General features: G+C 37.2%; 1 protein-coding gene across 3 annotated transcripts in view; it reads left to right on the top strand.

Moving 5' to 3' along the window:
- The window catches only part of PRIM2 (DNA primase subunit 2), a 332,911-nt gene that overhangs the window by 5,271 nt on the left and 300,865 nt on the right, over positions 1 to 26,775 (top strand). For all 3 annotated transcript variants that reach the window (XR_004285088.1, XM_032340337.1, XM_032340338.1), the window contains exons 4-5: positions 325 to 404; positions 1,770 to 1,890. Coding sequence is in view for 2 of the 3 variants with exons in the window: in XM_032340337.1 (XP_032196228.1) it covers positions 325 to 404; positions 1,770 to 1,890 (201 nt within the window). In the remaining variant the exon portion in view is untranslated. The remainder of the gene's footprint in view (positions 1 to 324; positions 405 to 1,769; positions 1,891 to 26,775) is intronic.

The following is a 26,775-nucleotide window of genomic DNA, read 5'->3' on the forward strand; positions in this document are numbered from 1 at the left end:
TAAATGAAAGCAGTTGAGGGCTGATGCAAGAGGTGGTTGAAGAGGCGAGAGCCCTGGGTATGGGGTGTGTAAGAAAGGAAGTTAAGAGGGAAGTTGATAGGAAGAGAAGAGGAGTCCAAATCTGGGAGGTTTTGTTGATGTCAGTTTAGTTCTCAATCTCACTTGATTGCTACCTTACATAAAATGGTAATTATCTTGGAAAGCATATTTATGAAATTTGTTTTCAAAACTTTTACTTTACCATTGGCTTATGCTGACTCTGTGTTTCTTTATACCTCTTATCATTCTAATGCATTTATCTTATCCATGTGTCATTATTTTTAGGAAAGCTTAGAGAATGAATATGAACCACGAAGGAAAGATCATATTTCTCACTTTATTTTACGCCTTGCTTATTGCCAGTCGTGAGTACACATTTACGCTCTCACAGTCGATTCTTACATCTTGAGTTGTAAATTGGTACATGGGAAACTGACATGTATTGTACTGAACATTGAAAAACTCAGAATAACATCAGAAACTGGCAATTCATGATTCACATTGCGGTGAATTATTTGAAGCCAGTTGTTCTCTAAAAAATATTGAAAAAAATTCTGTTGTAAAGTTTGCCTGTTGAAAAACTTGTTAGCTTCATGGGACAGGTTCTTTCCCAAAACTTGGGATTTGAAATTGGAGGGGATTTCAATAAGAAGGACTTTTGCTTCTGTTTTCCCAGAAAAAAATAGTGGGACTATTTCTAAGAAATAATAACTCAAACATGTACTTGGTACAGATTTTTTGAAATTGAGATGTATGGGTTAGTGGCCATTAGATTAAGGGTGGCCATCGCCTTTGCTAGTTGGTTTGTTATAATATAGTGCCACCCAGAGGGAGAAGGAGTTAGTTGCTTTTTTTTTTTTTTTTCAACTTTGTGTTTTTTTTCCTGTATTAATTTTGGCTAAATAACATACTCACTGTAAGTTTTTTTTCCTGTTTCTTTCTACTAAAAGGCTTATCCAGTGAGAATCTTGAAACTGTTTACTATCACCAGATTATGACTGAGAACTTATTGACTGTGTTTGGTCCTGGAGTTTTTCTTTTGTAAAAAAGCATGGGCAGTTTATGTAGTTTATGCAGTAAATAAATTGCTGACAGTCTGTGTTATATTTTACATGCAGTAGTATAATTATTTTGTGACAACAATAATGTCCTTTGTATATTTTATGAATTAATGTATTTGTATGTTAGCTTTAAAAAAATTGAGGTATACTTGCACAATTAAATTTTGTAAGCTTATAAAGCTATAAGCAAAGTTTAATTTCAGAGTTTCTCTGATCATAATCTATTCAGAGATAAAGTTACCTTTAAAAAATTTGGTGTTTTAAAAAAATAAAAAAAAATTGGTGTTTATTTGGTATTGATGAAACCCACCTTAGACTGAAGGAATATCCCATTTTCTGATGTAAATGACTATTTTGCAGTTAAATACAATGAACTATTTTATATTATTTGATAATCAGCTAGGATTAAGGTATTCTTTATTTAGTTCTTTTAATTTTATATTCATAATTCCTCTCCCCATGATCAGCACATCCCTGGTAGATTGTGGTCTGTATCTATGCTGTTTATCATAATACAGCGCTTGTATGCTTTTAGCTTCTGTCTTTTGGCATCTTGCTTGTGTTTGAGTTTTAGTTCATAAATATTTCTTGGATTTAATAATCAGTGGACTTTTAAAATAATCACTGGGCTTTTCATTTATGATTACCATTTTCTTGTGACCATTTCAGTGAGGATCTTAGACGCTGGTTCATTCAACAAGAAATGGATCTCCTTCGATTTCGATTCAGTATTTTACCCAAGGACAAAATTCAGAATTTCTTAAAGGATAGCCATTTGCACTTTGAGGCTGTAAGTATAGTTTTGTATGCATTTTCAAATTGTTTTCATCATTCATCCCTTCCTGTTAACCTTAGGTATGAGTATTAATGTGTGGAATTCTTTCTCTTTACATTTTCTTCTGAAATACCTGCCTGAAAGCATATCTGTTGGTTTTGCACAACAATGACCCCTTCCCTCTCCATGACTAGAAGAAAGGGGACTCCTTAGTACTGAAGTGTCACGTTTAGTAACTTTGTTAAATATGTGACTTATGAAAGCACGCAAAAAAATTAGTTTATAAAGGTTCATTTTTTTTTTAACGATTTTATTTATTTATTTGACAGAGAGAGAGATCACAAGTAGGCAGAGAGGCAGCGAAAGAGGGGAGGGGAGCAGGCTCCCAACCGAGCAGAGTGCCAGGGAGGGGAAAGCAGGCTCCCTGCTGAGCAAAGAGCCAGACGAGGGCCTCGATCCCAGGACCCTGAGATCATGACCTGAGCCAAAGGCAGAGGCTTTAACCTACTGAGCCACCCAGGCGCCCCCAGAAAAGTTCATCTTTACCACAGTCTTCTAGGCCAAAAATTTAAAGCTAATAATATGTTAAAGAAAACAGAGCGGTGCTTGGGTGGCTCAGTCCATTAAGTGTCTGACTCTTGATCTCAGCTCAGGTGTTGATCACAGGGTTGTGAGTTCAGTCCCCACATTAGGTTCTACGCTGGGTGCTGGGCATGGAGCCTACTTATAAATAAGTAAATGGATAGATGGATAGAAATGAATAGAGATGTGTCCTTGAGAGGATATTTTTTTATTCTTTTTTTTTTTTTTTTTAAGATTATTAAAGAGAAAGAGAGAAAACATGAGTAGGGGGAGGGGCAGGGAGAGAGGGAGAAGCAGACTCCCCGCTGAGCAGGAAGCCTCAAGAGGGGCTCGATCCTAGGACTCTGGGATCATGACCAGAGCTGAAGGTAGATGCTTAATTAACTGAGCCACCCAGGCGCCTCTAAATCTCTAGTTTTTATTTTAAAGTGTTTCAGTGTACTGCCAAGTATAATTTTTTTTTTAACCAAAAATGATATATTTTTTAAAAACTTTACACTTTAATTCTGTATAGAAGGGTGTAGTATATACTTTTCATAACTGTATACCTGATCATAACTAATCATATAACTGATCATAATTGTATAGCTCTATAAAGTATCACAGTGATGATTACCAAAGTTAAGAAATGGAATATTGCTATCACCTGCTCACTTTGTGCCTCCTCTTAGTCAATACCTCCTGTCTCCCACCTAAAATTAGCCACTATCTAACTTCTTATATCTTAAAGTCTTCCTGTTTTTGAACTTTATATAAATAGTATCATACAGTATGTCTTTTTTTCCTCAGCTCTGTTGAGACATAATTGAGGTATAGCATTGTGTAAGTTTTAGGAGTCCAAGGTGATCATTTCATACACGTATATATTGTGAAGTGTTTACTACAATAAGACTAATTAATTAACACATCCTTCACCTCACATAATTACCATTTTGTTGTAGTTATGGTGAGAACATTTAAAATTTACTCTCACGGCAACTTTTAATTATATAATACAGTGTTGTTAACTATAGTCATTGTGGTATTATGCTACTGGAAGCTTGTACTTTTTGACCACTGTCTCATCACCCCCCTCCTCCCAGCTCCTGGCAGTTACTATTCTGTTCTCTGCTTCTGTGCATTTGGCTTTTTTAGATTCCACATGTAAGTGAGATCACAGATATAATATTTTATAATACCTTTATTGAGATAGCATTCACATACCTTGAAATTCACCCTTTTAAAATGTACAACTTAGGGGAAGGGAAAAAAATAAAACGTACAATTTATTGGTTTTTAGTATAATCACAGAATTGTACAACCATCCCCACTATCTGATTTTAGAACATTTCATTACCTTAGAAAAGAATCTGAGAACATTTCATTATCCTACACATTAGTAGTCCCTTTTCATTTCTCCCTCTCATCCCTTGGAAACCACTAATCTGCTTTCTGTCTCTGAATTTGCCTATTCTGTATATTTACATAAATGGAATTCTGTGTAACTTGTGGTCTTGTTACTGGTTTCTTTCACTTAGCATAATTTTTTTTTTAAAAGATTTTATTTATTTGTTTGAGAGAGCATGAGAGTGAGGAGGGTCAGAGGGAAAAATAGACTCCCCGCTGAGCAGGGACCCCGAAGTAGGACTTGATCCTGGGACTCTGGAATCATGAACTGAGCTGAAGGCAGTCACTCAACCAGCTGAGCCAGGTGCCCCTTTTTTTATTTTTCACTTAGCATAATTTTTTTTTAGAAATTAAAGTAGAATTAATATACAGTGTTGTATTACTTCTAGTATATATACATGTTTTTAATTTTTTTTGAAGATTTAAAAAATTTATTTGATAGACAGAGATCACAAGTAGGCAGAGAGACAGGCAGAGAGAGAGGAGGAAGCAGGCTCCCTGGTGATCCCAGAGCTTGATCCCAGGACCCTGGGATCATAACCTGAGCCGAAGGCAGAGCCTTTAACCCACTGAGCCACCCAGGTGCCCCTATTTTCAGTATATATTTTTGTACAATTCTCAGTGCTTATCACAAAAAAATGTATTCTTAATCCCCTTATGTATTTCACCCATCTTCCCACCTACCTCCCCTCTGGCAACCACCAGTTTGTTCTCTATACGTGAATATAGGGATTTCTTAAATCCCACATATGAATGAAATCGTATAGTATTTGTCTTTCTCTGATTGACTTATTTCACTTAGCATTATATCTTCTAGGTCCATCCATGTTGTTGCAAAGGAAAAGATTGCATTTTTTTTTTAATGGCTGAGTAATATTCCATTGTGTATATATACACCACATCTTTTTTATCCATTCATCTGTGGATGAATACGTGGGTTGCTTTTGTATCTTGGCCATTGTGAATAATGCTTTACTTAGCACAATATTTTATTTATTATTTTATTTTTTTAAAAGATTTTATTTATTTATTTGACAGACATAGATCACAACTAGGTAGAGCGGCAGGCAGAGAGAGAGGAAGGGAAGAAGCAGGCTCCCTGCTGAGCAGAGAGCCTGGTAACACAATATTTTAAAGTTTCATCCACGTTGTAGCAAAAATCAGTACTTCTTTTTTATTGTCAAGTACTATTTCTCTGTTTAACAGGTTGATGGACTTTTGGATTGTTTCTACATTTTGGCTATTAGGAATAATGTTGTAGGGGTGCCTGGGTGGCTCAGTTGGTTGGACGACTGCCTTCAGCTCAGGTCATGATCCTGGAGTTCCAGGATCGAGTCCCGCATCAGGCTCCCAGCTCCATGGGGAGTCTTCTTCTCCCTCTGACCTTCTCCTCGCTCATGCTCTCTCTCACTGTCTCTCTCTCTCAAATAAATAAATAAAATCTTTAAAAAGAAAAAAAAGTAATAATGTTGTAGTGAATATTTATGTACAGGTTTTTGTGTGGATATCTTTTTACTTTAGATATGTATTTGGAGATGGAATTACTAGGTCATCGGGTAATTCTGTGTTTAAACTTTTGAGGAACTGCCAAACTTTTTCAAAGTGGATGCACGATTTTATTTTATTTTTTTCAGGCAAAATATTTGGTTTAATATTTGATGCATCTGAACATTTTTATTGGCATTTCAGGCTTTTCTTCCTCTATCTTCTTTCTAGGTAATTTTTTTTTTTATTGTGTTGTTAGTTACCATAAAATACATCATTACTTTATGATGCAGTGTTCCAAGATTCATTGTTTATGCACAACACCCACTGCTCCATGCAATACGTGCCCTCCTTAATACCCACCACCAGGCTCACCCATTCCTCCTCCTCCACCCTCACCGCTGAAACCCTCAGTTTGTTTCTCAAGAGTCCACAGTCTCTCTCATGCTTCATCTCCCCCTCCAATTTATCCCAATTCACTTTTCCTTTCCTTCTTCTAATGTCCTCCATATTATTCCTTATGTTCCGCAAGTAAGTGAAACCATATGATAATTGACTTTCTCTGCTTGACTTATTTTACTCAGCATAATATCCTCCAGTCCCAACCATGCTCATAGAAAAGTTGGGTATTCATCATTTCTGATGGCTGTGTAATATTCCATTGTATATATGGACCATATCTTCTTTATTCATTTGTCTGTCAAAGGGCATTTCAGCTCTTTCCACAGTTTAGCTATTGTGGACATTGTTGCTGTGAACATTGGAGTACATATGGCCCTTCTTTTCACTACATCTGTATCTTTGGGGTAAATACCCACTAGGGCTGCACCATTTTATATCTTCCTGGTATATGATGGTTTTCCTTTCTCCATATTCTCACCCACAATTGCTGTTATTTATTTTTGAATGTAGCCATCCTAATGGATGTGAAGTATTTTATTCTTTAATGTCACTGTAAGTGGAGTTATTTCTTTATTTTTAGAATGTTTATCCTAATGTATAAAAGTTCAATTGATTTTTGTATATTGATCTTATATCCTGCAACCTAATGGAACTCTTAATACTAAGAGCTTTTAGTGGATTCCTTAGGAGATTATGTCTCACAAATAGAGACAAATCTTACTCATTACTTTCCAATATGGATGCTTTTTATTTCTTTATTTTTGACTAATTTCCCTTCTAGAATCGCTAGTACAATGTTGAATAGAAGTGGCAGTAGTGGATATCTTTGTCTTGTTCCTGATTTTAGGGGGAAAGCATTTAGTCTTTCACTGTGATCTGTGATATTAGGTGTATGTTTTTTACAGATGTCTTTTCTTCAGATTGAGCAAATTTCCTTCAAATTTTATGTGAGCATTCTCATCATGAAAGGGTTTGGATTTTGTCGTGTACTTTTTTTGCACCTGTTGAGGTGATTGTATGATTTTATTAGTATGGTGAGTTACATTAATTGATTTTTGGTCCTGACCTTGATGGATAGTCCTGGGATAAATCCCTCTTGGTTATACTGTATGATTGATTGATTTGAGAGAGAGTGAGCACACATGCACCAAGGGGGGAGGGGAGGGAGAGGCAGAATCTCCAGCAGACTCCATACTGCGCCACCTAGGTACCCCTGTATGATCCTTTTTATATGTTGCTGAATTTGATTTGCTAGTATTTTTTGGAGGATATTTGTATTTATTGGTAAGGGATGTTAGTCTGTAGTTTTCTTGTGATGTCATTGTCTAGATTTGGTATCAGGTAATCTGGTTCTTAGAAGGGGTTGGGAAGTGTGAAGTGTGTCCTGCTCTTCTGGGTGATGGTTTTTTTTTTTTTTTTTTTTTTGGATGAGATTGTGAAGGATTAGTGTTAATTTTTCTTTAAACAGGTGGTAGAATTTAACTGGGGAATCTGTCTGAGCTTAGGCGTCTCTTTGTGGGGTGTTTTTTTAAAATTTAATTAAATTAATTAATTTACTTATTATTTATTATTATTTTTTATTTTTTTAATAAACATGTAATGTATTATTAGCCCCAGGGGTATAGGTCTGTGAATCGCCAGGTTTACACACTTCATAGCACTCACCATAGCCCATACCCTCCTCAGTGTCCCTGACCCCACCACCCTCTCCCTCCCCCTGGCAACCCTCAGTTTGTTTTGTGAGATTGAGTTTCTTATGGTTTGTCTCCCTCCCGATCCCATCTTGTTTCATTTATTCTTTTCCTGCCCCCCAAACCCCCCACGTTGCAGCCCACTTCCTCATATCAGGGAGATCATATGATAGTTGTCTTTCTCTGATTGACTTATTTCGCTAAGCATAATACTCTAGTTCCATCCACGTTGTCACAAATGGCAAGATTTCATTTCTTTTGATGGCTGCATAGTATTCCATTGTATATATATATATATACCACATCTTCTTTATCCATTCATCTGTTAATGGACATCTAGGTTCTTCCCATAGTTTGGCTATTGTGGACATTGCTGCTATAAACATTCGGGTGCACGTGCCCCTTTGCATCACTATGTTTGTATCTTTTTTTTTTTTTAAGATTTTATTTATTTATTTGACAGAGAACACAAGTAGGCAGAGAGGCAGGCAGAGAGAGAGAGAAGCAGGCTCTGCACTGAGCAGAGAGCCCGATGCGGGGCTCGATCCCAGGACCCTGGGATCATGGCCTGGGCCGAAGGCAGAGGCTTTAACCCGCTGAGCCACTCAGGCGCCCCCTATGTTTGTATCTTTAGGGTAAATACCCAGTAGTGCAATTGCTGGGTCGTAGGGTAGCTCTATTTTCAACTTTTTGAGGAACCTCCATGCTGTTTTCCAGAGTGGTTGCACTAGCTTGCATTCTGCGGGGTGTTTTAAAGTTACCAATTTACTCTTATTCTAGATCTTTCCAAATTTTCTATTTCTTCCTGAGTCAGTTTTGGTAGTTTGTGTTTTCTAGGAATTTCTCCATTCATCTGAATTATCTAATTGATATATACATTCATTCATAGTATTTCCTTAAAATCCTTTTTTAAAAAAAGATTTTATTTATTTATTTGACAGACAGAGATCACAAGTAGGCAGAGAAGCAGGCAGAGAGAGAAGGAGAAGCAGGCTCCCCGCCGAGCAGAGAGCCCGATGGTGGGGCTCGATCCCAGGACCCTGAGATCATGACCTGAGCCGAAGGCAGAGGCTTAACCAGCCACTCAGGTGCCCCTGGATCATTTTTTCTAAAGAATTTATTTGTCAGAGAGAGAGGAGAGAGTGTGTGCACAAGCATGGGAAGGGCAGAGGGAGAGGGATAAGCAGACTTCCCACTGAGTGGGGAGCCTGACTTGGGGCTTGATCCTGGAACCCTGAAGTCAGATGCTTAATCCACTGAGCTACCCAGGTACCTCTTCAATTTTTTTTTTTCTTTTTAAACATTGATTTATTTATTTGACAGACAGAGATCACATGTAGGCAGAGAGGCAGGCAGAGAAGAGTGGGGGAGCAGACTCCCCACTGAGCAAAGAGCCTGACAGGGGGCTCAATTTCAGGACCCTGGGATCATGACCTGAGCTGAAGGCAGAGGCTTTAACCTACTGAGCCACCCAGGCACCCCTCAATATTTTTCTTAAGTGTTTAAAGATCTTTGGCTTTCTGTTTATGTTTAATATAGAGATACTAAAAAGTGGACTGGAAGATTGGGGTTTATATTTTGTACATGGAAGTGTATGAGATACTTATTTACTATTGGGCGTTATTCACTTATTTTCTAAAAAATAATTGGTTGATGATCCCTGCCAAAGTTAATATGTCAAAGGAAGCCTCCAATCTCTTTCCACAGTGATTTATGTCTTAATAGCAACATTCTTGTATCAGAGAGCCAGGAGCCCACTGTTTACTATGGTGATTTATTTCTCTCTCTCTTTTTCTTTATTCTTCATTTTTTGTGTTTGGCGCATCTAATTCATGATAATGAATTATGAATAATGAGATAATACCAGCTGTCTTTTCAGTATCTTTATGGATTTAAATTGTGATGTCCTGTTCTCCTTTCGATCAGTTAGCACATTTTCATCCTCTTTCCAAAAACACGTTGAACTACCTCTTCCACTATTTTGTTTGTCGTTGGTTGTTTATATTCTTTTTATATCATTATTGTCATTTTCATTTTGTTGTGGAGGTAATGGAAATAAATATTTATATTCAGTTTGCCATATTTAGTGAGAGTCCTCAATGATCTCAGTAATTATAGTTTTAAATTAGGGGAACAACAACAATAAAGTTTTTTTTTCTTTTCTTTTTTTTTTTTTAAAGATTTTATCTGTTTCACAAATAGCACAAGTAGGGGGAGCAAGGGAGGGAGAAGCAGACTCCCTGCCTAGCAGAGAGCCCCATGTGGGGCTTGATCCCAGGACCCTGGGATCATGACCTGAGCCGAAGGCAGACCCTTAACCAACTGAGCCACCCAGGCAACCCATCAATAATGTTTTTGAATGTGATTTGTTAATAGTGGTTAATAGTCCAGACTCTGGTGTTGTATTTGTGGAGTTTGAATTCCCTGTCTGATGCATATTACTGTTGGAACTTCCCCCTTCTGATCCTACATGTCTTGCTTGGTATGTCAAGAAAATATGGTTATGACTACTCTTCACCCAGCCCATTTCTCACAGCTGTGTTTTTGACAAGCAGCCTTGAGGGATGAAGTAATAACCTTCCTGATATATAGGGGAGACTTGCTTACTGCTTGCTGTAAAAGTGATTGTTTCTCAGTGTTCCTTGCTGTAGTGCAAACCCATTCTACTTGACCATTCATCTGGAATATGTCATGTTGTCCCCCAAAGAACTTGACTGTAAGGATGACACAATGTTTTGGCTCTCTTGCTGCTTCTTGTGATAGAGGAGTAATAAAATGTCTTTGTCTCTAATGTAGGAGTCTTTGTCTTGTGTCAGCATCCATTAAACAATAATAAGCTAACTTTTGACTTAATAGGTAACCTAAAATTCAGTCCCCTACTTGACAGCTTTGTGATTTTGAGTAGATTTCCTAATCTGTACTCGTTTCCTCATTTTTAAAATAAGGATAATCCTGGAGTGCTTGGGTGGCTCATTCGGTTGAATGTGTGACTTTTGATATCAGCGTTATGAGATTGAGCCCTTCGTTGGGCTCCGTGTTCAGCATGGAGTATGCTTGAGATTTTTTAACCCCTCCCTCTCCATTCCCTTTGCTCCTCCCCCTGTTCCTGTTCTCTCTCTCTCTCTCTCTCTCCCCCCTTAAAAAAAAAAAAAATCTTAAAAAAAAAAATCAGGATACTCTTAATCCTCACCACAGATTCCTGAGTTTTAAATTAGAGTAGGGGTGCCTGGATGGTTCAGTCAGTTAAGTGGCTGCCTTCTGGTCATGATCCTCAAGGTCCTGCGATTGAGCCCTGTGTTAGGCTCCCTGCTCAGCGGAAAGTCTGCTTATGCCTCTGCTCCTGCCCCCCTACTCATGCTCTCTCTCTCTCTAAATAAATGAAATATTAAAAAAAAGAGTATATAGAGTTCTTAGTATTGTGCCTGGCACATGTATTAACTAGTAATATTGTGGTAGATGTAGAGGCAGCAAATGTCTGTATTTGCAGAAGTGTGGGGTTAGTTAGATTTGATATGTTTTTGCTGCAATTAAAAAAATCTGTTTTGGAGTTCTGAACCTTATAAAAATCCTAGAAGAGAACACAGGCACTAAGTTTTTTTACATAGGCCGTAGGAACTTTTTTTTCTAGATATGCCTCCTGAGACAAGACAAACAAAAACAAAAATAAATTCCACATCAAAATAAAAAGCTCCTGTACAGTGAAGGAAACAGTCAACAAAACTAAGAGGCAATCTGTGGAATGGAAGAAGATAATTGCAAATGACATATCTGATAAAGGGTTAGTGTCCAAAGTATATAAAGAACTTACAAAACTGAACAGCACTGGGGCACCTGGGTGGCTCAGTAGGTTAAGCCTCTGCCTTTGCCTCAGGCCATGATCTCAGGGTCCTGGGATCAAGCCCTGCATCGGGCTCTCTGCTCAGCAGGGAGCCTGCTTCCTCCTGCTGCCTCTCTGCCTTCTTGTGATCTCTCTCTCTCTCTCTGAAATAAAATCTTTAAAAACAGAACAAAAGAAAACTGAACAGCACCCCCCTGATAATCTAATTAAAAATGGGCAGAAGAATGAACAGACATTTCTCTTAAAAAAAAAAAAGTACAGATGGCCAACAGACACATGAAAAAATGTTCTTCATCACTTACCATCAGGGGAATGCAGGTCAAAACTACAATGAGATGTCACCTCATACCTGTCAGAATGGCTAAAATCAAAAACACGAGAAACAGCAAGTGTTGGTGAGGCTGTGGCTGTGGACAAAGGGGAATCTTCTTGCACTGTTGGTGGGAATGCAAACTTGCGCAGCCACTCAGGAAAACAGTATGGAGGTACCTCAAAAAGTTAATAGAACAAGCCTATGTGATCCATCAATCACACTACAAGGTATTAACCCAAAGAATACAAAAACACTAATTCAAAAGGATAAATGTACTCCTTTGTTTGTTACAACATTATTTACAATAGCCAAACTATGGAAGCAATCCAAGTGTCCATCAATAGATGAATGAGTAAAGAAGATGTGGTATATATATGCAATGGAATATTGTTTAGCCAGCAAGGAGAATGAAACCTTGACATTTGTAATGACTTGGATGGAACTAGAGAGTATTACGCTAAGTGAAATAAGTCAGAGAAAGACAAATACCATATGATTTCACTCGTGTGTAATTTAAGAAACACAACATGAGTAAAGGGAAAGAAAAAAGAGAGGCTTAACCATAGAGAACAAACTGATGGTTACCAGAGGGGAGGTGGGTGGGTGGGGGGTAGATTGAATAGGTGATGGGGATTAGGAATGCACTTGAGGTTATGAGCACCAGGGGATGTATGGAAGTGTTGCATCACTATGTTATACCCCTGAAATTAATATAACACTATTTGTTAGCTAACTGGGATTAGAAACGAACTTAAAATCTATTTTGGGTCTTATTATTATAGGAGAGTGGAATTTATGGCACATACAGACATACTTTTAACAAGTGTCTTGGCAGTCATGATTGGCTATTAATACTATTCTGGTTACATCCAGTCTGCTATAATTACTGTACTTATATTTTGTTTCATTCTGCAGGTCATTTGAGGTGCATTGTTTTGTTTTGTTTGTTTTAAGATTTTATTTATTTATTTGACAGAGACAGATCACAAGTAGGCCGAGAGGCAGGCAGAGAGAGAGGAAGGGAAGCAGGCTTCCTGCTGAGCAGAGAGCCGGAATCGGGGCTTGATCCCAGGACCCTGAGATCATGACCTGAGGCAAAGGCAGAGGCTTAACCCACTGAGCCACCCAGGTGCCCCTTGACGTGCATTATAATAAACATGTATTAAAGTAAGATGTAGAAATACGGATAAGATTGGAAAATTGAATGTAGGGAAGATTAATGCCTGCATTTGCATGTCACTGGGAATCCTATGCAGTTTCTAAAAGGAATAGTAACTTTTGGCTTCTTGTGTGACTTTTTTTTTTTTTAGTTCAGTGATTCATAGTTGGGGGATAGGATGCGAGTAGTCCTCCTAGGGGGTTGATCAGAACTTTGGTTGGAGGTGTACAGAGTATAAAAAATTTTTTTGTTTTTGAAATCAACAGTGTGGAATATAAAACTTGATCAAGTATTTGTAGCTGATCTGATTCATGGAGGAAAGAAAAGAGAGCATTGCAGGGGCTTGGCAGAAAACCCATTTCTGTGATAGATTGTACCACTTTACTGGCAGAAACCTTTTTCCTTTTTCTGGTATACTTATGGCAACTGATACTAGTAAACGAGGCACTTGAATTCAGGTGTTTTTGATTAGCTTGACTGTAGCTCCCTGTGGCTCTTCCTTCCCATTTCCCAACTTTTACCATTTAATTAATGGGAATATGCATATTTTTCTTCTTCACTTTGATTGGAATATTTGGTTTGCATTTGAAACTGTTGTGCTCAAACAGATGTCAGTGATGCTTTTAGACTCGGGAAAGCAAGAGCTAGGGTAAAGTTATTAGTATTTATAGTAAAAACTTGTCTCTGATGAGTAATAGACCCTTCCGCGTAAGTTGAGGCAGAGGGAAATAGTGGGGAGTAGAGACACAAGGCCATCTTGGCTTACATGTTACAGAAGCTGGGTTGCTGGCACACACATCTTAGAGTCTACCTGGACTCTATGTTTGTATACATTTATCTTTCAGATTCATTAAAGATGCAATGACTTTTTTTTTTTTTTTTTTTTTTTACTATTTACAGCTGAGACAAGACCTGCAGATGTCAGAATGGACATTATTTTTAAGTAATCTGCACACCTAGTGTGGGACTTGAACTTACAACCCTGAAATCAAGTCTCACGCTCTACCAACCGAGCCACCCAGGCACCCAGCTGCATTGACTTTTATGTCAATCTCTTTCTGTAAAATAAATGTATTTTTATGTTAGAAGGAGATGCAGTGTTACAACTAAATTGCATTGTGTTTACTTGATGGAGAAATATGTACAGAAAAATAATTTCTTTGCAAGGTTTTTTTTCTTAAATTTTTTTGTTGTTTGCCATAGTTGATGTAGTTTTATTGAATAGAATTTTGAAGGAGGCGAATGAGGCCAGTTATCAGACTGGGATTCTCCCATTGTGTTTCTTGTTCTGGCTGTGTTCTGAAAATTTGGCTTTTGTAGTCTGTGTTTGGGTTTTTAGTGGATAGGAGCTCCTGAATCTTTAAGATATATAACATAAAACTTTAATGTGAATTATTCAGAAAGGAAAAACTTACTTTTCATTCTTGGCTTTATGTGTAAATAATTTGTATTTCAAATCTGAAATTTCTAGGAAGGATTAGAAATGCTGTCTTTTGTGGGTATTTTGGATCTCATTGCTGAATTGATTGACTTAACCTTGTGTCACATTAAAGGTGAATGAGTAAGGTCAAATATACTATTAACGATTTTTCAGTTTACCAGTTAGGCAAAGGTCAGGCTTTGACATGTGTCATCCTCGCAAAGGTTCTCTGTGCTCTTGCAGTTCACAGTCTGATAGCTGTTTATAATTTACCTTGATGTTTTAAAAAATCTTCTTAGGACAGTCAAAAAATATTTTTTACCAGATTTGAAATACCAGTGGATTTAATGGCAGGATGCTTTTCATCCAAATAGCCCAGAGTGGCAGGGACAGTGAAGGTAAGTATCTTAAAAGATATCCAGTGTATTCTGTGTATCACAAATGCGAAATCCACTGCATATTAAATAGAAATAGTGTTGTTCAATTGTCAATATGTTCAGGAAGGGAGGGTTTTTGAGTGAAGGCATTGTGGTTGGTAACCTTATTACCTGGCTCACGGAAAATAAGTACTTGTAAAACTTCAGGTTGCTTATTTTTACCTATTTTAAAATAATTTTCCTTATCCTGAATCTGATATTTAAAATTTGTTTCTTATCCCTTGAAGTTTGAAATCTTATTCTCCTATCTTAGAAATAATTTCATGTTATTTTTGGCTTACTCCTTTTTGGTGATCATGAGTTAATGTTTAATTTGTCATTTGTTATTGGAAATGTCAATTATGTGAATTTATTAGGAACTTCTGGGTACTTTTCTCTAGTTAACATTGGAACATTGATTTTGCATTGATTTAATAGTTTTATATGTTGAAGTTTAAAATGGTTTTGGGGGTTCACTTGTATGTTATTATTTCTTAGTTATTTGCAAGTTGGCCTTGAGGTAGTCATGGTTTTCTGATCATTTTGGCCTTTATTATATTGTTTTCATAGCTAGTTGATCTAGTTTGGGTTATTGTAGCTCTTTTGGACTGTGCATTCATTATTGTGGTCAACTCTATTACATAAAATAGGAAAATGCCATTCATTTGATATATATGACTCATTTTGTAGCTATCTTCTGGGATATTATTGTAAATTATTATAAGCCTATTAATAAGTTGCAAAGCAGTTTTAATGTGCTTGCAAAATCTAGAAATGCGTACCTTCAATTTTCCCTTTAAAAAAAATTTTTTTTTTTTAAAGATTTTATTTATTTATTTGACAGACAGAGATCACAAGTAGGCAGAGAAGCAGGCAGACCTAGAGAGGAGGAAACGGGCTTCCTGCTGAGCAGAGCGCCTGATGTGGGGCTTGATCCCAGGACCCTGGGATCATGACCTGAGCCGAAGGCAGAGGCTTAAATCCACTGAGCCACCCAGGCGCCCCTCAATTTTCCCTTTGATGCAGAATAAATTTCAGCCAATGGGGAGTCTAATGTTACAGCTGAGACAAGACCTGCAGATGTCAGAATGGACATCTAGTGGAACACACTGGGGAACATGTGTTTGATGAGCATGGAAGCTTTTCATAGGGCATCTGACAAGCCATTGACTATGACAGGAGTGGAAAGGGGCTTGGAGAAGAGTGAAGTGGGATGGTAAGCTCATACCATTAACTCTTGTTGGAATTTCGACTTAAAGGAACTGAAGGAGAAAGGATTAATGATCAGATGAAGGTTCAAGTTTATTTTCAGAGTGGCGAAGTAAACCCTTTTATTTATTTGTTTATTTTTTATGATTTATTTATTTGAGAGAAAGTACAGGGGGAGGGGCAAAGGGAAAGAATCTCCAAGCAGACTCCCCACTGAGCGTGGAGCTCGATGTAGGGCTCAGTCTCACGACCTGTCAGATCATGACCTAAGCCAAAACCAAGAGTCAGGTGCTCAACTGACTGAGCCACGCAGGCACCCTGTAGATAATTTTATATTCCAAGAATTTGAAGTGGGCAGTTTTGAGTTGAATTGCCTGATGGATTCAAGCATGGTGCTGAATGTTGAGTAAACAAGTCAATTTCCAGAGAAAATAGTAGTCAGTTCAAAGGATTTACCTCTATTTATCTTACATAAACAAAGTAATCTTTAAGGTGAGTACAGTAACATGGAATACTTACTTTTTCTCAGGGTTAAATATTAGGTAATAAGTGTATATATATGTATATATATATACACACGCATATATATATGTTGTATATGAAATGAGCTTTTGCTTTTGAACTGAATTTGAGGGATTATGCTGGTTAGCAGAGTTCAATTTGTTCTCTATTCTTTATAGGAAAATTTATGATTTACACAGAGCTCTTTATGTGTTTCTGTTATAATACATACTTTTAACTTCTTTTCAAATGATGTAAGTGAAAGCATTAATAGGGCTTCTTTTCTGTAAGCATACTCCATAAACAATACACTTATCTTCATGTTGTTTTTGACATCAAATAATTATGGAAGCTAACTTTATATTGTTTCATACATATTTTTGTGCAGCTCTAGTATTATATTTGGAGAGTCAGGAAAGGTTCATTGAATTCTTTTACTTAATTGAGGACTCACCATTTATGCATATAATTGTAAAAATATGCCATAGCAGATGGTCTTCCGTGGCAATATTTTAGAAGTTCACAGAATTTGGATTTTCCTTATCAAGCTACAAAATTAGATTTTGCTCATTATAAGATAGTTTAAACCTAGAGATGCTATGACTAAATGTGAAACTTCAAGCTGAATTACCCTTGAAGGCTAAAATTAACATATGCAAAAATTTTCAAATAACTTACGAGAGTCATTTTTGTTTTTTAAAGTTTTCGTATAGCTTTTGAATATAGAATTCTTTGTATTCTTATTGATGATGACTTCATGTCTCTGACTTTGCCCTTGAAAAAGTATGACTGTAACTTAGCTGAAGTTTCTCACCTAATAATATTATATATATGTTACTATTTAGATCCTAAAAGAATGAAATTAATTTACTAAATATATCTTTAGTATTCTGATATTCTTTTCGTTAAACATTACATTGTGAAGTGTTAGTGATGTTTTCTGAAGGTCTTCCAAAAAAAGAGCATATACTGACTTTTCAAATGTATACTTTATTTTTTCAACCTATAACCGTCCTTTTTCTTGTCTCCTGCTGCCCCCTCCTCCCTGAAAATTTAATCCTTTTTAATTGAACTAGTCCTGTCATGGGCTAATTCAGAGCCTAGATCAGAGTGCCTTATCCTAGGTCTTTGGGATGATAATAAGAACCAGGGATGTGGAAGCCTGATGGAGTTGCAGGAAAAAACCATTATGTGTTCTAGTCATTGAGCGGCTAAGGTTGAGTTACAAAGGCAGGAGGAAATAGTTGCAGTTAGCCCAGGCCCCATCAGTATAACCATCCTGCCACTGCCTACCCCTCGGAAGACAGAGATGAAGTAGTTAAAATTCTTATGCTCTCTTTATGCTCTTTATTCCCTAGTTCCACTGATTGCTAACCTCCTTGGCTTTCAGATTCTTGGTGCCATACTCCAGCTATTGATACCCACCAGCTGTCTGGCTTTTTCTCCTGTTCAGCTCTGCTTGAAGTGTGCTCTCCCAGTTTCAGTGTCGCTTGACGCTTTTGGGCAAGAGAATCCTTCTGTTGTCCATATTGGAGCCTAGTAGGCAAATATTTTCCAGTTTTTTTTTTAGTTGATACAAAGACTGTCACCTCTGTATGAATGTTAGAAAATCTAGAGGACTGTTTTGGGGCTTGCATGGGGTCCTTGTTCCCCGAGGAAGTAATACTTGTTGATACCTAAATGAGCAGTGGGCTTCTTAAGCTTTGGGTGTCCACAGTGATCTGAGGAGACAGAGGAGAGAAGTTTGTCACTAAATAGCTAACTTTTGTTATGTATTTACTGAATGCCGGGCACTAAGCTAAATGCTTTAAATGGATTCTATAAATTAATCCAGACAGCAGCTCCACGAGGAAAGGTTAGAGAGGTGAAGTAACCTCTCCAGAGTTAAATGATGGAACTGGAACTAAAAAATCCAATCTGTAGATTTTTGAAATGTGTTTATTGCAAAGCATGTTACTAAATATATGAGCACATTTCCTCCCAGCTAGTCCTTAGCTACACTGAAATGATGTGGAATAGATGCTGACATTTAAGGTGACAGTGCCCATCAAAAGGGATATGCAAACACAGGTGTGAGATTAGAGATTTACATTAATGTAGGAAATTAAAGCATTAACTGTAATTTTACGAGGATGTTTTATTTTAGCTGACAGTTCCTGGCAGAAACGGAAACACAATATATTAAATATGCCATAACTAGTTTTCCCAATATAATATGTGTGCTACCTCTAAGGAAAACACTATATTTACACAGCTCCATTGTTGAAGGGCTTTTATCTCAACCATGGCTTTTCTGTACCCTATGTTGATTTTCTCTGGTACTTTTTTTTTTTTAATATCTTTTTAGTCACATTGTATGTTTAAGTTCATGTTCAACAATAGACTCATGTGATACTCAAATGTCAGTGGAAACTAAAATTCCAAAGTAGACTTTATACTTGAGATAGGAATAATATCTAATAATAATAATAGTATGATAAAAAGGAAATTACAGCCTTGATTTGGTTTTGTTTTTGGCTTAGGAGAAAGGAGGAGCACCTTCTTTGGAGAGAGGTCCACTGGTTGTTTCAGACTGGGCCTTTTAGGATAACTCCTTGGTTCATTTAGGGGTTCTGGACTTCAGGGACTACTTCCTGTACTTTGGACATCTTAGTGGTGTATTGCTGATGGTTTTAACAATGACTGGTGTGTTTTACAAGCATTTAATAGACAGAAAATGGGGATGCTGGAGTGTCTGCAATGCACTGGATAGTTCTATACAACAATGAATTTTTCCATGTCCTTTTTGATTCTTCTTTTTCCTTTTAAAAATTTATGTGGGGTAAAAAAAAATCACAAGCCTGTTTTAATGACCTGAATCTAGACCCAAACACTGTTTTATAAATATACATAAAATGTTTTTTCCCCCACGGTTTTTGTGTACCCTGATAGTTCCTGGAATGAAACTACTGTGTGAATTGATGGATAATTATACTTTATTTTGTTCTGTATGTTTCTGTAAGTTCACCTTTTTGGAAAAGATGGGGCATTTGAGGCACCAACACACACACACTATACCAGTCTACATTGGTGGATATTGCATTCACAAAGTTTCTAGGAGTGGGTGCAGTATTTAACCACTTGATTATGACATTTTTAAAAAAAGGTTTATTTGAGAGAGTGCGTCCATGTGAATGGGGGCAGGAGCACTGAGAGAGGAAGAGAGAATCTCCAGCAGACTGTGCACTAAGCACAGAAGTGGATGCAGGGCTCAGTCTCATGACCCTGAGATCATGACCTGAACCGAAACCAAGAGTTAGACGCTTAACTGACTGAGCCACCTAGGTGCCCCTTGATTATGACATTTAATACACTATATGTGATTCTTTATGTTTGTTAGTATTATTTTGTTTTAGATTGCTTTTCTGTTTCTTTTATATTTTAGTTATGGAATTACCCCTCCCCCCTTTTTAAAAAAAGATTTTATTTATTTATTTATTTGTGAGAGAGAGAGAAAGAGAGAGCACGTGCAAACAGGAAGCGTGGCAGGCAGAGGCGGAGAGAGAAGCAGGCTCCCTGTGGAGCAAGGAGCCCAATGGGGTACTCGATCCCAGAACCCTGGGATTATGGCCTGAGCTGAAGGCAGCGGCTTAACTGACTGAGCCACCCAGGCGTCCCGAATTACCCCTTTTTAAAAAACAGACTGTTTACTAATTCTTTACTAACACTAAAGTAACTGTCATCCCAGACTTACTATTTCCATTACTAAGGTTATATCTGGATGTCTTCCTATTATTTGTAAAAAATAATCTTCTTAAACCCTCTGTATTGTGTAGTTCCAGTATGCACAACAACTATGAGTATAACACATGGAGACAGTCAAAAGTGGCATCAAAATAATACTTCTTTTTAGTCTGCTTTATAAACAGAGTTAAAAACTCTTCATTATTGTGGATGTAGAGTTTCCTAGTATCCTAGTGTAAGAGGGCAAGCAACCTTCTCAGATTGGGAGAGTTAAGACTGGCTGGCTGCTCATAGATCATTTGGTGGGCCTGGGGTAGGACATTCAGTTCTTTCTATTTCCTTGAGATATCATCATAGAACATATAGTGAAGGTGCTTTTTTTCCTGAGATTGTGCTGTTCATATAGTGAGGTTTCTGGTCTTTGGATCACTTATGTATAGAAATAATTCCTAGAAATTATGTATTTATGGTGACTTAAGATAGTAAGACTTGAGGAATATTAATCATAAGAAGAATTCTAATTTTTAAATTTATTTATTTATATTTTAATACATGGGGATGATGATGTATATAAACAATAGAGGAATTCCAAGCACCAAACTGTTGAGAGAACTTTGCCTTTGGACCTAGGGACCTATAAAATTTATTGCCTTGTCGGCTTACAGGTTCTGAAGATAAACCTAAGGGATAGAATGGGTGGATTAAGGTGATCTCTTTCTTTTGCATCTTTGTGGGGGCTTACCAACTGTTGGAACTCTGTTCTGAGGACTGGTTGGTAATAGAGGGCCTTGGAACCTGCCTTTTTTCCCCCCTAGAAACAGCAGCCTGCTCTTCCTTCATGTGGTATGGTACTCTTTCTTCTTTCCAGCTTGAACACTCATAGTTTTGTCATTCTATTTTTCCTAACCCTTACTCCTGTGAGATCTTCTAGATATCATATACTCTGTTCATTTGGCATTATTTTAATGGCTTTATGAATTTCAAGGAAGTACATTCACATATTCCCCCACATTAATCTGGTTTTGGTTATACATTTTTAATGAGAAGGAAGCTTGTAGTTAGATTATGGGGAAGGGGCACTGGGTGGCTCAGTTGATTAAGTGTCTGCTTTCCACTCAGGTCATGATCCCAGGGTCTGGGGATCGAACCCTGCATCGGGCTCTCTTCTCAGCGTGGAACCTGTTTCTCCCTCTCTCTCCACTTGCTGTTCCCTCTGCTTGTGCTCTCTCACTCTCTGTATCAAATAAATGAGTAAAATCTTTAAAAAAAAATTATGGGGAAGAGAGGGAGGGAAGGTTAGTGAGATAGGATAAGGGCAAGAGGTAATTGCTGACTTTTTGAGGAGGGGACTGACATGTTTTAATTTAGTATGGTAAAAGAGAAGCACAGTGGCTGAGTGAATAAGGAAGTCTAGAGTTGAGACCCAAGTTGAGATTTAAGATTGTCAGGTAATATTGGACATACTACGTCAGGTAATAGTGGACCTCCCTGCTAGCTGACCATGAGAATGAGTCTATTAAAGCCTTGATGAGATTAATTAACACTAAGACCCTCAGAGTAAAAATAATTCCTCTCAATTGTGGTTGTTTCACATATCTACAGATGTGGTGAAATGGCATGGAACTGTACTCATGCACTGTACCAGTATCATTTGTCCTGGTTTAGGTTTTTTACTCTAGTTATGTAACATATAACCATTGAGGGACCCTGAAGGGTACAAGGAAACTCTCTGTACTCTTTTTTGCAACTTGTGAGTCCATAATTATTTTAAAATGAAGGCTAAAAAAAATTGAAAGTTAAAAGAAAAAAAGATTGACAAGTAATAGAATGTTGAGACTTACAGCAGAGTTCTGTTGAGATATTGCCAATTTCTGTGTTAACACCAAGGAAGATTTGACCAAATGAAGGACTGAATGAGGGTCTGAATTACAGTAGTGGCTGTGACAATGGAAAGAAGTGGGCCAATATGATAGATATGGACAGAGCCTGAAGGTTGGATGACGTAATGGAGTGTGAAATGAATGGGACTCCAGGCTGTTTGGTAGATAAAGAATAGTGTCTTAGTAATGGTAGGGATTATAGAAATAGGAGTATGTTTTGTGGATAGGGTGGTATATTTTGTTGTGAGCATACTGCTTATGAGTGCTGGTGGGCTGGTGGGGATAGGCTGTGGACAGTTCAACATACTAGGCTGCGTTCAAGAGATCATGGTTGAAAGTACATAATCAAAATATGTAACAGTAGTATTTGAATCTGTGGAAAAGAAGATTGCTAAGGGAAAGTGTATGAGTGAGAAAATGGGGGAAAATTAATCTCATAATGGATTTTTTTATGACCCTGGGTAAGTTACCTAACTTTTCAGTGCCTTATTTTCTTCATGAGTAAGGTAAGAGAAGTGAGGTAGAGAATATCATAGTATATTTCTCATAGAATTGTTGTGAAACTAAAAGAAATTATCTATCTAAATTGCACAGTGCTTGGCACATTGTGAACACTAATGGCTAGCCATTTTATTATTTAGTAAGCACTTTGGTTATGCATATGAAAACAGTGGACTCTAACTCTGAAAGTTATATTGAATGTTTAAAATTAAACAGTGATTTTTTTTATTGGCAGTGACATTTTTTATTTCTCGAAATAGAACTTTTTGGTGTTTGAAGGTCTGGTTAGTTATAATCTTGGAACTAGTCTTTGTGGTTAATTACTTTAAGGCAGAAACGTGTCTCCCCCCCCCCTTTTTCTTTTGACTGTTAATACCTCTGTGACGCAAACTTTGGTACAATACTTTTACCTTCACCTTTTTCCTGTTTGTTAATTATATAATTCTTTCACCTTTTGGGACTTGGAGATAAACTCTTCGTTGAATATGTAATATTTTTGTTTATTTACTGAAAGTGGAGTAGATGAGGGATGATACTAAAACTGAATCTAGGGACAAGTTTCTTCCAATGAAGATGGGATACAAGGAATCCAGCTGTATTTATTTAGCTTCTGTTTCTTTTCTCTGTGACAGGATTATTATGCTCTAGAAGTGTCATTTGGGGGAGCCAAAGCACTGTACTTAAACTTACATCAGTCTGTTTAGAAGGGAAAAAAGTAGTGAAATGAATTGAAGTTCATGCTTTGCAGGTGTTTATGTGTCTCTTCCTTCTGCTTTAATATTAAGTGGCTAGGGGGGTTTGTTAAATAGCAAATGAATAAGACTAAAGGTTGAGCATTTATGTTCCTAGAGTTTTAACTTTTTTACATTTGATTTTAGTTGCCCTATTGATACTTCAAGGGTTAAGAGAAGTAAGTATTTTTTGGCTGGATATATATCATGTCACTTCAGAGCCAAATTAGACTGTGGATGCTTTTCCTGAGACCTGCTATGAAATACCAAAAGAACAGTCTCTGGAATGTAGGCTTGATTTTTCCAGTCAGTGAACCGACTAATATTTTCGGAGTGCCTGTAGATGCAAAACACTAAATTATATTAAAAATATTGCCACTCGAGTAAGTCCTTAAAGAAACAATTTTGGTACTATTTGGTTGATTAGTGTACATCAGAGCTATTGTTTGGGCTCTCCAAATACAGGTTGTTCAGGGATGCAGTAGGACCTGCATACAAATAGATTGCAATTTGGATTTGGAAAGGATAGCTTCTTGTTTATTCTGTGTCAGTTTTCATTTGGTGTGTTGTATATTCTTTAAAATGAATTACAATTTATTTGAGTGACCCTTTTTTAATATAAGCTTGACATGATTATTTTTCTTTATATTTATCACTCCCTTTGACACACAGGCACACACCCACATGCACACACACACACAGACACACACACGAAGAGCTACAGTTTGGGTAGTATTCATAGCAGGAGAAAGATAATTTATTTGAAGTTTTTAGTAGGTTGTTATCTTTAGTCATGAGAAAAGTCTACTTTGAAATTTCACTGCCTCTTTTTGGTAAGAGGATTAATTCTAGAACAGAGGGGCTATTTCCAAGACCATGTCTTCATCAGAAGCTGGGGTTTGATGTATGTTAGAAAAGATATACACTTCCTCCACTGTTTTTTAAGCTCTTGCTATTTATTACCTGACTTGTTTATCAAACCCTGGAAATTGGTACCGTTGATGGCTAATGGGGTGTTTTGGTCAGTTGAGAGTGGAGATACTTTAAAAAAAAAAAAAAAAAAAAGCATCACTCTGTGTGTCAGAGAATGTATTGCTTGTAACTAAAATTAATGGCTTATCTTGGTTTTTTGTGATGGCATCTTTGCTACTATATTGTCCTGTGGTCTCTTTCTGTCTAACAAAGAAAATTGACAGGTTACTTACCTTTTTGTGAGTGCTTTTCTTGAGAACTGTATGATTGAATGAGTAGTGAAATTAACCTTGGCTTCTGCAGTACTGAATGGCAGCAGAGAGATGCTTGCTTTTTCCTTCCTTCTTAAAAAATGCTGTTTGAATATAGTTTGGTAAGTTGACCTCTGAGGTAGTTGATGGAGAAAATTGAAATGAAATATTTTTCTTCTCTTCTGAGTATTGTGTTAATTTGCCCCAAATGACATAATTAGCTTAAATGTTGTGTGAAGTGTTAGGTTTTAGCCAACTAGGCTGAATTTAATTTGTATGTCTTTATTTTTACTGTATATGTGGTAAAATTTGATAATTAATAAAGATTTAAAGGAATATCTACTGATAAATTCACCCTGTTTCACCTTCTTAGACCTAAGAAGCATAATTTGGCTAAATTATGCAAAATGCTAATTAAAGGGTTTAATTTGCTAATCATCTCAGTTTGATTAGAGGCAGATGCTGATTATCTACACAAGTCTAAATGGACCTTTCAGAGATGGCTTTCATTATTTAAAATCAACTTGTCAAACTAATTAAGACATAAATTTAAGGAATAACAAATACCAATAGTTATCTGTTTACTTTCAGTGTAATGCAAGGCTGGATAATTCACAGATGCTGTGCATCAGAGACTTGGTGTATACCGTGTCATTAGGCATTTCAGTATTTTCTAAGTTTAAGAGTTGAACTTTGCCTTTTGTACTGAGCTCATTAGATTGTCTGGTCTTACCTTTGTTGGTCCTTTGGGTCTCTGATATTTTTCCTGGCCCTTTTTGCCTTCTTCTAGGAAGGAAAAGGACACTGCAAGGGAGCCAAGACAATGCCGTGCATATATGTTTAAACCGTGCATAGACATATTCAGGTGTATTGTAGATCGGTATACTAGGTTCCTCAGAGGTGACCAAAACTTCCTCTTACAAATCTGAGAGATGTGGCAGGAAACTGTTGGTAGGCATGGGTCAGTGTTAACTCCAGGAAGCGGTGGGGGCAGCATCTTAGTTCACTTACTGAGGAACAATTTGGATCCATGCTCCCAGCTTTTTATTCTTGCTGGCTTGTCTTTTTCTCAGTGTGTGTGAAGATATAAAACCATTTACAGTCCATTCAAGTGTCTGTGGCTGACTTAGGGTTAAGAGCGGAGAAACCAAGGCAGACACTATTCATAATTTGAGTCAGATACAAAAGGCCCAGTAACAGGAAATGTTTGGGGATTTTCATTGCAGGCAGGGTATTAGGATAGAGGATCTGAGGTGCATACATACAATCCTGCTTTGACCTGTACCCAGGTCAAAGTCTGGTAGGATGAGGTAGCATGATGTCTAAGTGGGGATAATCTATATGTCATACAGCCCTAGGGGTAGAATGCACTGGTGCCATACTACCTGGGGTTGAATACTGGTGCTGTCACTTAGTAGTGGTTTTTTTTTCTTCCCCATGCAATTTGGTTTTCTCATCTGAAAAATAGAAAACATAATAATACTATCTCATAAGGTTAGATGGCTTCAATAAAGCTAATACATGTTAAGTACTTAAAACACTGCCTAGCAGATAGTAAGTAAGCACATAATAAATTTTAACTATTATTATTTTTGTTTGTTAACATTCTAGCTTCTTTGTGAGATTTGCAAAAGATGGTGTACATAGAGAACATTGGGTTCTTACCCCTAATATCCCTTTCAGTCATTTGAAAATGATTGCTACATGCACCAAAACCCATAAAATACCTAGGAATAAGTCTGACCAAAGAGGTAAAAGATTGGTAATCTGAAAACTATAGAACACTTAGGAAAGAAATTGAGGAAGACACAAAGAAATGGGAAAGTGTTCCATGCTCATGGATTGGAGGAACAAATACTGGTAAAATGTCTGTACTACCCAAAGCAATCTTTGCATCCAATGCAATCTCTATCAAAATACCACCAGCATTTTCTACAGAGCTAGAACAAACAATCCTAAAATTTGTTTGGAACCAGAAAAGATCCTGAATAGCCAAAGGAAGGTTGAAAAGGAAAACCAAAGCTGGGGGTACTGTAATTCCAAACTTCAAACTGTATTCCAGTGCTGTAATCATCAAGATAGTATGGTAGTAGCACAAAAACAGACACAGAGCAATGGAACAGAATAGAGGACCTGGAAATGGACCCTCAATTGTATGGTCAACCAATTTTCGGCAAAGCAGGAAAGAATATCCAATAGAAAAAAGACAGTTTCTTCCACAAATGGTGCTGGGGAAGTTGGACAGCCACATGCAGAAGAATAGAACTGGACCACTTTCTTAAACCATACACAAAAATAAATTCAAAATGGATGAAAGACTTAAATGTGAGACAGGAATCCATCAAAATCCTAGAGGAGAACACAGGCATCCACGATGACTTCTTTCTAGAAACATCACCAAAGGCAAGGGAAGCAAGGGCAAAAATGAACTGTTGGGAAT

The sequence above is a fragment of the Mustela erminea genome, chromosome 4 (genome assembly GCF_009829155.1).
Source record: "Mustela erminea isolate mMusErm1 chromosome 4, mMusErm1.Pri, whole genome shotgun sequence".
NCBI lineage: Eukaryota > Metazoa > Chordata > Mammalia > Carnivora > Mustelidae > Mustela > Mustela erminea.